The 12,884-nt window shown below is 45.3% G+C and overlaps 1 protein-coding gene across 2 annotated transcripts in view; it reads left to right on the forward strand.

Moving 5' to 3' along the window:
* DNALI1 (dynein axonemal light intermediate chain 1) overlaps positions 1-12,884 on the forward strand; it is a 94,696-nt gene that overhangs the window by 22,621 nt on the left and 59,191 nt on the right. For both annotated transcript variants that reach the window (XM_063954344.1, XM_063954345.1), the window contains exon 4: positions 5,955-6,133. In XM_063954344.1, coding sequence (XP_063810414.1) covers positions 5,955-6,133 — 179 coding nt within the window. The remainder of the gene's footprint in view (positions 1-5,954; positions 6,134-12,884) is intronic.

The raw sequence follows: 12,884 nt of genomic DNA on the forward strand, positions 1-12,884 counted from the left end.
CAGGAGGATGTTTAATCCAGGGAGCTCCCAGGATCTGCTTCCTACTCCTGTGCTGCCGTGGCCACGCCCCCCTAATACAATATTTCTCTATCGTCCTAGTGGATGCTGGGGTTCCTGAAAGGACCATGGGGAATAGCGGCTCCGCAGGAGACAGGGCACAAAAAGTAAAGCTTTTCCAGATCAGGTGGTGTGCACTGGCTCCTCCCCCTATGACCCTCCTCCAGACTCCAGTTAGATTTTTGTGCCCGGCCGAGAAGGGTGCAATCTAGGTGGCTCTCCTAAAGAGCTGCTTAGAAAAAGTTTAGCTTAGGTTTTTTATTTTACAGTGAGTCCTGCTGGCAACAGGATCACTGCAACGAGGGACTGAGGGGAGAAGAAGTGAACTCACCTGCGTGCAGGATGGATTGGCTTCTTGGCTACTGGACATCAGCTCCAGAGGGACGATCACAGGTACAGCCTGGATGGTCACCGGAGCCGCGCCGCCGGCCCCCTTGCAGATGCTGAAGTCAGAAGAGGTCCAGAATCGGCGGCTGAAGACTCCTGCAGTCTTCTAAAGGTAGCGCACAGCACTGCAGCTGTGCGCCATTTTCCTCTCAGCACACTTCACACGCAGTCACTGAGGGTGCAGGGCGCTGGGGGGGGGCGCCCTGGGAGGCAAATGTAACCTATATAAAGGCTAAAAATACCTCACATATAGCCCCCAGAGGCTATATGGAGATATTTAACCCCTGCCTGGATTCACTAAATAGCGGGAGACGAGCCCGCCAAAAAAGGGGCGGGACCTATCTCCTCAGCACACGGCGCCATTTCCTCTCACAGCTCCGCTGGTCAGGACGGCTCCCAGGTCTCTCCCCTGCACTGCACTACAGAAACAGGGTAAAACAGAGAGGGGGGGCAAATTTATGGCGATATTTTGATATATATAAAGCAGCTATAAGGGAGCACTTATTATAAGGCTATCCCTGTTATATATATAGCGCTTTTGGTGTGTGCTGGCAAACTCTCCCTCTGTCTCCCCAAAGGGCTAGTGGGTCCTGTCTTCGTTAGGAGCATTCCCTGTGTGTCTGCTGTGTGTCGGTACGTGTGTGTCGACATGTATGAGGACGATATTGGTGTGGAGGCGGAGCAATTGCCAAATATGAGGATGTCACCCCCTAGGGAGTCGACACCAGAATGGATGCCTTTATTTATGGAACTACGGGATAGTGTCAACACGCTAAAGCAGTCGTTTGACGACATGAGACGGCCGGACAATCAATTAGTGCCTGTCCAGGCGACTCAAACACCGTCAGGGGCTGTGAAACGCCCTTTGCCTCAGTCGGTCGACACAGACCCAGACACAGGCACTGACTCCAGTGGTGACGGTGACGAATCAACCGTATTTTCCAGTAGGGCCACACGTTATATGATTTTGGCAATGAAGGAGGCGTTACATTTAGCTGATACTACAGGTACCACTAAACAGGGTATTATGTGGGGTGTGAAAAAACTACCTATAGTTTTTCCTGAATCAGAAGAATTAATTGACGTGTGTAATGAAGCGTGGGTTGCCCCTGATAAAAAGCTGATAATTTCAAAGAAATTATTGGCATTATACCCTTTCCCGCCAGAGGTTAGGGAGCGCTGGGAAACACCTCCTAGGGTGGACAAGGCGCTAACACGCTTATCTAAACAAGTGGCGTTACCCTCTCCTGAGACGGCCGCACTTAAAGATCCATCAGATAGGAGGATGGAAAATATCCAAAAAAGTATATACACACATGCAGGTGTTATACTACGACCAGCTATAGCGACTGCCTGGATGGGCAGTGCTGGGGTAGTTTGGTCAGAGTCCCTGATTGAAAATATTGATACCCTGGACAGGGACAATATTTTACTGTCGTTAGAACAAATAAAGGATGCATTTCTTTATATGCGTGATGCACAGAGGGATATCTGCACACTGGCATCACGGGTAAGTGCTATGTCCATTTCGGCCAGAAGAGCTTTATGGACGCGACAGTGGACAGGCGATGCGGATTCAAAACGGCATATGGAAGTTTTGCCGTATAAAGGGGAGGAGTTATTTGGAGTCGGTCTATCAGATTTGGTGGCCACGGCTACAGCCGGGAAATCCACCTTTCTACCTCAAGTCACTCCCCAACAGAAAAAGGCACCGACTTTTCAACCGCAGCCCTTTCGTTCCTTTAAAAATAAGAGAGCAAAGGGCTATTCATATCTGCCACGAGGCAGAGGTCGAGGGAAGAGACAGCAACAGGCAGCTCCTTCCCAGGAACAGAAGCCCTCCCCGGCTTCTACAAAAGCCTCAGCATGACGCTGGGGCTTCTCAAGCGGACTCGGGGACGGTGGGCGGTCGTCTCAAAAATTACAGCGCGCAGTGGGCTCACTCGCAGGTAGATCCCTGGATCCTGCAGATAATATCTCAGGGGTACAGGTTGGAATTAGAGACAGATCCACCTCGCCGTTTCCTGAAGTCTGCTTTACCAACGTCCCCCTCCGAAAGGGAGACGGTTTTGGAAGCCATTCACAAGCTGTACTCTCAGCAGGTGATAGTCAAGGTACCTCTTCTACAACAAGGGAAGGGGTATTATTCCACTCTATTTGTGGTACCGAAGCCGGATGGCTCGGTAAGGCCTATTCTAAATCTGAAGTCCTTGAACCTGTACATAAAGAAGTTCAAGTTCAAGATGGAGTCACTCAGAGCAGTGATAGCGAACCTGGAAGAAGGGGACTTTATGGTATCCTTGGACATCAAGGATGCGTATCTCCACGTTCCAATTTACCCCTCACACCAGGGGTACCTCAGGTTCGTTGTACAAAACTGTCACTATCAGTTTCAGACGCTGCCGTTCGGATTGTCCACGGCACCTCGGGTCTTTACAAAGGTAATGGCCGAGATGATGATTCTTCTTCGAAGAAAAGGCATATTAATTATCCCATACTTGGACGATCTCCTAATAAGGGCAAGGTCCAGAGAACAGCTAGAAATGGGATTAGCACTGTCTCAAGAAGTGCTAAAACAGCACGGGTGGATTCTGAATATTCCAAAATCCCAGTTAATGCCGACAACTCGTCTGCTGTTCCTAGGGATGATTCTGGACACGGTTCAGAAAAAGGTTTTTCTCCCGGAGGAAAAAGCCAAGGAGTTATCCGAGCTTGTCAGGAACCTCCTAAAACCAGGAAAGGTGTCTGTACATCAATGCACAAGAGTCCTGGGAAAAATGGTGGCTTCTTACGAAGCAATTCCATTCGGCAGATTCCACGCAAGAATTTTCCAAAGGGATCTGTTGGACAAATGGTCAGGGTCGCATCTTCAGATGCACCTGCGGATAACCCTGTCTCCAAGGACAAGGGTGTCTCTTCTGTGGTGGTTGCAGAGTGCTCATCTATTGGAGGGCCGCAGATTCGGCATACAGGATTGGATCCTGGTGACCACGGACGCCAGCCTGAGAGGCTGGGGAGCAGTCACACAAGGAAGAAACTTCCAGGGAGTATGGACGAGCCTGGAAACGTCTCTTCACATAAACATTCTGGAACTAAGAGCAATATACAATGCTCTAAGCCAGGCAGAACCTCTGCTTCAGGGAAAACCGGTGTTGATCCAGTCGGACAACATCACGGCAGTCGCCCATGTGAACAGACAGGGCGGCACAAGAAGCAGGAGTGCAATGGCAGAAGCTGCAAGGATTCTTCGCTGGGCAGAGAATCATGTGATAGCACTGTCAGCAGTGTTCATCCCGGGAGTGGACAACTGGGAAGCAGACTTCCTCAGCAGACACGATCTTCACCCGGGAGAGTGGGGACTTCATCCAGAAGTCTTCCACATGCTGGTAACCCGTTGGGAAAGACCAATGGTGGACATGATGGCGTCTCGCCTCAACAAAAAACTGGACAGGTATTGCGCCAGGTCAAGAGATCCGCAGGCAATAGCTGTGGACGCGCTGGTAACGCCTTGGGTGTACCAGTCGGTGTATGTGTTTCCTCCTCTGCCTCTCATACCAAAAGTATTGAGAATTATACGGCAAAGAGGCGTAAGAACGATACTAGTGGTTCCGGATTGGCCAAGAAGGACTTGGTACCCGGAACTTCAAGAGATGATCACGGAAGATCCGTGGCCTCTACCTCTAAGGAGGGACTTGCTTCAGCAGGGTCCCTGTCTGTTTCAAGACTTACCGCGGCTGCGTTTGACGGCATGGCGGTTGAACGCCGGATCCTAAAGGAAAAAGGCATGCCGGAAGAAGTCATTCCTACTTTGATTAAAGCAAGGAAGGAAGTAACCGTGCAACATTATCACCGAATTTGGCGAAAATATGTTGCGTGGTGCGAAGATCGGAGTGCTCCGACGGAGGAATTTCAACTGGGTCGATTCCTACATTTCCTGCAATCAGGATTGTCTATGGGTCTCAAATTGGGATCTATTAAGGTTCAAATTTCGGCCCTGTCGATTTTCTTTCAAAAAGAATTGGCTTCAGTCCCTGAAGTCCAGACCTTTGTTAAGGGAGTGCTACATATACAGCCTCCTGTGGTGCCTCCAGTGGCACCGTGGGATCTCAATGTGGTTTTGGACTTTCTAAAATCTCATTGGTTTGAACCACTAAAAAAGGTGGATTTGAAATATCTCACATGGAAAGTGACCATGCTTCTAGCCCTGGCTTCGGCCAGGAGAGTGTCAGAACTGGCAGCTTTATCTTACAAAAGCCCATATCTGATTTTCCATTCGGACAGGGCAGAACTGCGGACTCGTCCACATTTTCTCCCTAAGGTGGTGTCAGCATTTCATCTGAACCAGCCTATTGTAGTGCCTGCGGCTACAAGTGACTTGGAGGACTCCAAGTTACTGGACGTTGTCAGAGCATTAAAAATATATATTGCAAGGACAGCTGGAGTCAGAAAATCTGACTCGTTGTTTATATTGTATGCACCCAACAAGATGGGTGCTCCTGCGTCTAAGCAGACGATTGCTTGTTGGATCTGTAGCACAATCCAACTTGCACATTCTGTGGCAGGCCTGCCACAGCCTAAATCTGTAAAGGCCCACTTCACAAGGAAGGTGGGCTCATCTTGGGCGGCTGCCCGAGGGGTCTCGGCATTACAACTTTGCCGAGCAGCTACGTGGTCAGGGGAGAACACGTTTGTAAAATTTTACAAATTTGATACTCTGGCTAAGGAGGACCTGGAGTTCTCTCATTCGGTGCTGCAGAGTCATCCGCACTCTCCCGCCCGTTTGGGAGCTTTGGTATAATCCCCATGGTCCTTTCAGGAACCCCAGCATCCACTAGGACGATAGAGAAAATACGATTTTACTTACCGATAAATCTATTTCTCGGAGTCCGTAGTGGATGCTGGGCGCCCATCCCAAGTGCGGATTATCTGCAATAATTGTACATAGTTATTGTTAACTAATTCGGGTTATTGTTGAAGGAAGCCATCTTTCAGAGGCTCCGCTGTTATCATACTGTTAACTGGGTTTAGATCACAAGTTGTACGGTGTGATTGGTGTGGCTGGTATGAGTCTTACCCGGGATTCAAAATCCTCCCTTATTGTGTACGCTCGTCCGGGCACAGTACCTAACTGGAGTCTGGAGGAGGGTCATAGGGGGAGGAGCCAGTGCACACCACCTGATCTGGAAAAGCTTTACTTTTTGTGCCCTGTCTCCTGCGGAGCCGCTATTCCCCATGGTCCTTTCAGGAACCCCAGCATCCACTACGGACTCCGAGAAATAGATTTATCGGTAAGTAAAATCTTATTTTTTAATAACTTTGTGTATTAAACAAAGTTTGTGTACATTGAGCCATCAAAAAAACAAAGGTTTCACTATCTCACTCAAAAAAGTCTGTATTCCGGAATATTCCGTATTTCGGATATTTGGATATGGGATACTCAACCTGTATTAAAATGTCACAGCATATAATATAATCATAAAAATGTGTTGTTGTGTTTTGTACCATGACAGATGAGCTTATCAGACAAGTGACCATTAACTGTGCGGAGCGTGGTATCCTGTTGCTGAGGGTGCGTGACGAAATCCACATGACCATCTCTGCGTACCAGACATTGTATGAAAGCAGTGTAGCGTTTGGCATGAGGAAGGCCTTACAAGCTGAACAAGGCAAATCTGATGTGGAGAAAAAAGTAGGTCCCTTCAAATTGTCATTTCTTTAGTCGTCCCATTATATTGTGTCAGTAAACCCTAACTAGTATCTTATCAATGTAAGTATATAGAGTGTACTTTTTTTTTTTTTATTGTCCCCATTTGTTTCCTCCAGTAGTTATGTATAAAACATGTACATAAGCGCAGACATGGAATTAAACAGGACTATGTTTTTTTTTATCATAAATTTGAAAAAAAAAATTATATAGCAGATAGTTTTTAGAAAATAAAAACATTGCTTATAAAAAAGATATGCATATTATAAATTCCTATTAACAATTAATAAATAATTCAGATTAACAAATAATAAATAATTCCTGTATACTTTCAGCAATTTTATTTGACAAATTCCTGCATATCATATTATTATTATTTTTTTTATTTTTTTTAGCACATGCAAAGATAGTTTGAACTGAATAAAACACTGCACTCATATAGCATACTCACCCCTCTGGCATCCCAGGGCCGCTGCCATTTCTGAGTGACTTGCACACTAGATGAACCCGGGAACAAGACGCGGGCACCATGTTCCCGAAGACTTGCGCAGTAGACTCTAGCAGTAGACTCGGGCCTGCAATGGAGGCTGCACGCAGTCCCCTCCTCTCTTAAAACACCCCTTGGTGCGAGACAGGGGCTTGTACCCACTTGCACCAAACACAGACATGGGAAAGGAGGGGGGTTGTTATTAACAAGAACTTGCATTGGTATGCTAATTAGAAAACTAAAAGAGATGGGTAGGGGTTCTGGTCACAAAAACGCTTGTTAGATTATGGGGGATACACTAAAATCTTTTGACAATTTCAAAACTATCATGTACTTTATTGGTCTACCTGTTGTATAGATGAAATGAATAAACCAATACTGTACAGTCACCATCACTTCAATTAATGTATTATTTGTACCCTTTAGACAAATATTATAGTAGAATCCACAGTTTAACAATTATTGCAGCCAAGCACTGAAAAGCAACATTCTTTTAGGTATATTCAACTCCTGTCGGAATACCCAACAGGTAAAAAAAATGCACTCTTCGCCGTTTTTAGGGCGAATTTCGATTCGCCCTATTCAATGTAAGTGCCATTTTTTCGACTTGTCGGAAATTCTGACCCTGTCAGAAAACAGGTGGATTGGCGAAATCGCCGCCGATCCACCTGTTTTGTCGAATTTGCGGGCGTTTTCGGCGTTTTTGCCCATGCCAATTCGACTTTAAAAAAAAAGTCGGATTGGCATGGGCGGAAACGGGACAAAAGTCGGCGAAAACGCCCGCAAATTAAATAATGAGCTGTCTGATCCTCTCCGTCGGAGAGGATCCGACAGGAATTGAATATACCCCTTTATCTCCTCAATTTGTAATTTGCTTTTGGGGCTATCTAGCTAATGGTGTCAAGCTCCGAAAAAAGGTATGGAGTTTGTTAAAAAGGCTTTTTTGACAAAACCCATAATAGACAGCTATGGGGACTGGTTTTGCACACATTAAAAAGGGGACTGCAGCAGATGTATCTAATATTTTCTTAAATATCCCAGTTACATCAAAAATGTAACAATCTTCCATTTTTCCTGTGATAATAGGGCCCATAGATTTTACGCCCAGAAACTTCTTTCTACAAACCATTTTGCAGATAGGATTGCTTCCCTATAACGATAGTAAGATAAACACATTTCCACCTCTAGACATTCTGCAGCACATTCAGCAATTACATATTACACAACAGCGCAATCTACAGAAAATGTTCATTTATTCCTACTTCTCATGAATCACTATAATTGAGCACAGGTGGAGGTTGATTAATTCTTTGTGACATTTTGAACTAATTTGGAAATGACAGAGGAGAGTGGACACCTATTCAACCCTATTACTTCAGGCTTTGTAGATAGAATAATATGGTTTAATTTCAGACTGCAATAAAAAAAGTGACAGGTGAAGTACATTTTCCATAGAAAGATACAAAATGAACCAGAATATCATTGGCGTATGAACTGCTGTTAATGATAGTATAATTGCTTTGATCATTCTTGCTAAGTACAAATATTGGCACTCATCTTAATATGAGTTTTATTTACAGGTTTACATTATTGTAAATATGTCATTTGTATAAGAAGTAGAGATGTGCAGCAGGCATTTTTCGTGTTTTGGATTCGGGTCCGCGGTCGTGTTTTGGATTCGGACGCATTTTGGCAAAACCACCCTTTCGGGTTTTGGATTCGGGTGATTTTTGAAAAACAACAACACAAAAACAGCTAAAATCATAGCATTTGGGGGTAATTTTGATCCTATAGTATTATTAACCTCAATAACAATAATTTTCACTAATTTCCAGTCTATTCTGAACACCTCACACCTCACAATATTATTTTTAGTCCTAAAATTTGCACCGAGGTCGCTGGATGACTAAGCTAAGTGACCCAAGTGGCCGGCACAAACACCTGGCCCATCTAGGAGTGGCACTGCAGTGTCAGACAGGATGGCACTTAAAAAAATAGTCCCCAAACACTCAAACAGCACATGATGCAAAGAAAAAAAAGAGGTGCACCAAGGTCGCTGGATGGCTAAGCTAAGCGACACAAACACCTGGCCCATCTAGAATTAGACTCCAGTATCATGTGAATTGTAAGGCAAGATCACTGGAATTATTCAGTATAATCAGTGGAATTATTGGTCCAAATCACTGGAAGAAAATGACAAAATCACTAGAATTAAAAGCCAGTATCAAAGGAATTATTTGTTCTAACCAATGGTATTATTGGTCCAAATCACTGGAAGAAAATGACAAAAGCACTGGAATTAAATGGCAGTAATGTCGGGAATTATATCAAATGGCAGTACCACTGGACATATACGGAAGTGTTAGACAGGATGGCACTTTTAAAAAAAATAGTCCCCAAACAGCACATGATGCAAAGATAAAGAGGTGCACCAAGGTCGCTGGATGGCTAAGCTAAGCAACACAAACACCTGGCCCATCTAGAATTAGACTCCAGTATCATGGGAATAATAAGGCAATATCACTGGAATTATTCAGTGTAATCAGTGGAATTATTGATCCAAATCACTGGAAGAAAATGACAAAATCACTAGAATTAAAAGCCAGTATCACAGGAATTATTTGTTCTAACCAATGGTATTATTGTTCCAAATCACTGGAAGAAAATGACAAAAATCACTGGAATTAAATGGTAGTATTGTCGGGAATTATATTAAATGGCAGTACCACTGGACATATACGGAAGTGGACATTTTTTTTTTAAAATAGTCCCCAAACAGCACATGATGCAAAGAAAAGAGAAAAAGAGGTGCACTGACCAGTGATTCTGAGCACTGATGATACTACTGAGCAGTGACACTGAGCAGCACAAGACACTGAGCACTGACCAGTGATACTGAGCACTGATGATACTACTGAGCAGTGATACTGAGCACTGATGATACTACTGAGCAGTGATGCTGAGAACTGACACTGAGCAGCACGATGCAGCATAAGACACTGAGCACTGACCAGTGATACTGAGCACTGATGATACTACTGAGCAGTGACACTGAGAACTGACACTGAGCAGCACAAGACACTGAGCACTGACCAGTGATACTGAGCACTGATAATACTACTGAGCAGTGATACTGAGCACTGATGATACTACTGAGCAGTGATGCTGAGAACTGACACTGAGCAGCACAAGACACTGAGCACTGACCAGTGATACTGAGCACTGATGATACTACTGAGCAGTGATACTGAGAACTGACACTGAGCAGCAAAAGACACTGAGTACTGACCAGTGATACTGAGCACTGATGATACTACTGAGCAGTGATACTGAGAACTGACCCTGAGCACCACGATGCAGCACAAGACACTGTCACAACTGAGGGCTGGTGATCACTACTGGAAGCCTCAATTGTAGGGGCTGAGGTATACTTAAATGTGAGAGGCCAGATAGGACTCCTGGACATGCGTGAACCTGCAGTACCTAAAGCCCGAAGGCGTGACCACGACAACAGAGGATATGTTCAACAGGTTTATTAAATGAACTCAGCTCACAAATGATAGCGACAGTTAGCAGTATGGTAACAGGATGACAAGTCACAGCTCTCAGAGATGCACATAGGAAGTCTCTAGGTGTGGTACAATAGAACAGTCTAAAAGGACCTGGAGATGGCGAGTCCTTTACCACACCATTGCACTGAAGAGCTGTGTTAATAATGCTGGAATGCAAACTGTAGCTTGAGAGCGAGGAGTTATGTAGGTGATGCTTAGAAGCATATACAGGAGATGCTTGTGAGCACAGATACAGGAGATGCTTGTGAGCGCATATACAGGAGATGCTTGAGAGTGCATATACAGGAGATGCTTGTAAGCGCAGATACAGGAGATGCTAGGGAGCGCAGATACAGGAGATGCTTGTGAGCGCAGATACAGGAGATGCTTGAGAGCGCAGATTACCGGAATACAGGAGATGCTTGAGAGCATATACAGGAGATGCTTGAGAGCGCAGATTACCGGAATACAGGAACAGGGCACCGCTGGAATGCTGGAAGCCGGTGTTATAGTAATTTGCCAGACCCTGCGTGCAATGATGGGACACTGCAGAGTCAGGCTGCACCATGGATAGTGGAACTGGCACAAGTCTCTAGTGGAGTTTGCAGGCAGGAACGACCACAGTAGGAAGAAACTGGTTTCACTAGGATGACAACTGAAGCACTGACAACTTTCCAGCCCAGGAACAGGATATTTATACCAGCTGGGAATCAGGGATTGGCTGGCTGAGTAAGCAGAGTCTAGAGTGCAGCTGCTGGATAATTAGGCAGAAACCAGAGTGCAGCTGATAGGCTGAAAAGTAACATGTGATGAAAACAAACATGGCTGCGCCCATGTTTGAACTTGGAGGGAAAGACTGTTTGTAACTTGCATGTTAGTTTTAACCATGAAGCTGCCAGAATCACAGTGAAGAGACTTGAGACAATGAGATGCAGCGTGCTGCACGCAGACAGTGCAGATGGAATCCAGGCTTGGAACGCTGGGACAGTCTCAGGAGGCATTTGGAAGGTAAACACTGATAAGGAATTACCTGGATCGTGACAGACACTGAGCACTGACCAGTGATACTGAGCACTGATGATACTGCTGAGCAGTGATACTGAGCACTGATACTACTGAGAACTGACACTGAGCAGCACAAGACACTGAGCACTGACCAGTGATACTGCGCACTGATGATACTACTGAGCAGTGATGCTGAGCACTGATGATACTACTGAGAACTGACACTGAGCAGCACGATGCAGCACAAGACACTGTACTAGTATTAGTATTAGTGAGCAGCTCAAAAGCACTCTGGAATTGTCACCCCCCAGATACCACTGTGACTGGAAGGATGATGACTGATGCACAGTCACAGGACACTACCACAGCACCCTACAGCAGCAAGATGCAGCACAAGACAGTGTACTAGTATTAGTAATGTATTACTGAGCAGCACAAGACAATGAGCACTGATACTGAGCACTGATGATACTACTGAGAACTGACAATGAGCAGCATGATGCAGCACAAAACACTGTACTAGTATTAGTGAGCAGCACAAAAGCACTCTGGAATTGTCACCCCCCCCAGATACCACTGTGACTGGAATGATGATGACCGATGCACAGTCACAGAACACTACTACCACAGCACCCTACAGCAGCAAGATGCAGCACAAGACCCTGTACTAGTATTACTGAGCAGCACAATGCAGCACAAGACAATGAGCACTGATGCTGAGCACTGATACTGAGAACTGACACAGAGAACGTAGCCACGTCCTCTCTGTACTCTCTACAATGCCCGAGTGAAAATGGCGGCGACGCGCGGCTCTTTATATGGAGTCCGAATCCCACGAGAATCCGACAGCGGGATGATGACGTTTTGCCTCGTTCAGGGTTTCCGAGTCAGGCGGGAATAACCGAGCCGGGCTCGGAACCGTGTTTGACACGTGGAGTTTGGTAGAGTTCGGTTCTCGGCTAACCGAACCCGCTCATCTCTAATAAGAAGTTCCCTGACACTGTATATGTGTACAGGAATAAACAAGTAATTTACAAGGCTATCTATCACCATTTCTTGAAGACATGGTCCATAATATGCAAATTACTAATATAGTTAGAATGAGTAATTCGAAATAGTGAGCTGCTGTCACTGAATTTATTAATGTTCTAAATATCTCCACTAGATGGCAGTAATGTTCTGGCTGCTTGTGGCTACATCAATGCACAACTACAATTTGCGATTTAAAAAATAAATAAAAATATAAGCACATTATTTGTATAAATCTAAAACTGAAAAACATACACTGCTTTCATAAAGAGAGGTTACCATAAAGTGTATTTTCAATGGGTTTTCACATTGTAATGTGGCTGAGAAAAAAAAACACAAACATCTGCAAGGTTACTAAAAGCTGCTGTTTCTCTTTCTGCTTTATTAGGCTGTTCTAGGGTTATTGGTTGCAGTAAACGCAAACGGGCGATTTTCAGACTTCTGTGCATGCAATCGCACCTTGATTGACAGCAGCGGCCGTGGGGTGGGTGGCGATGGACCGTTTTGTGTATGAGTGTGTGTGTGTGTGTGTGTGGGGGGGGGCTGGGCTGGGCTGGGCGGCCCCCAATGTGCAATTTTCAGCATTAGCAGATTCTGCTTTCCAGCAGAATCTGCTGCTGACACTGCATAGGGTCCAAAGTCGCAGGACTGACTGAGACACGTG

This window comes from Pseudophryne corroboree, chromosome 2 (assembly GCF_028390025.1).
Source record: "Pseudophryne corroboree isolate aPseCor3 chromosome 2, aPseCor3.hap2, whole genome shotgun sequence".
Lineage (NCBI taxonomy): Eukaryota > Metazoa > Chordata > Amphibia > Anura > Myobatrachidae > Pseudophryne > Pseudophryne corroboree.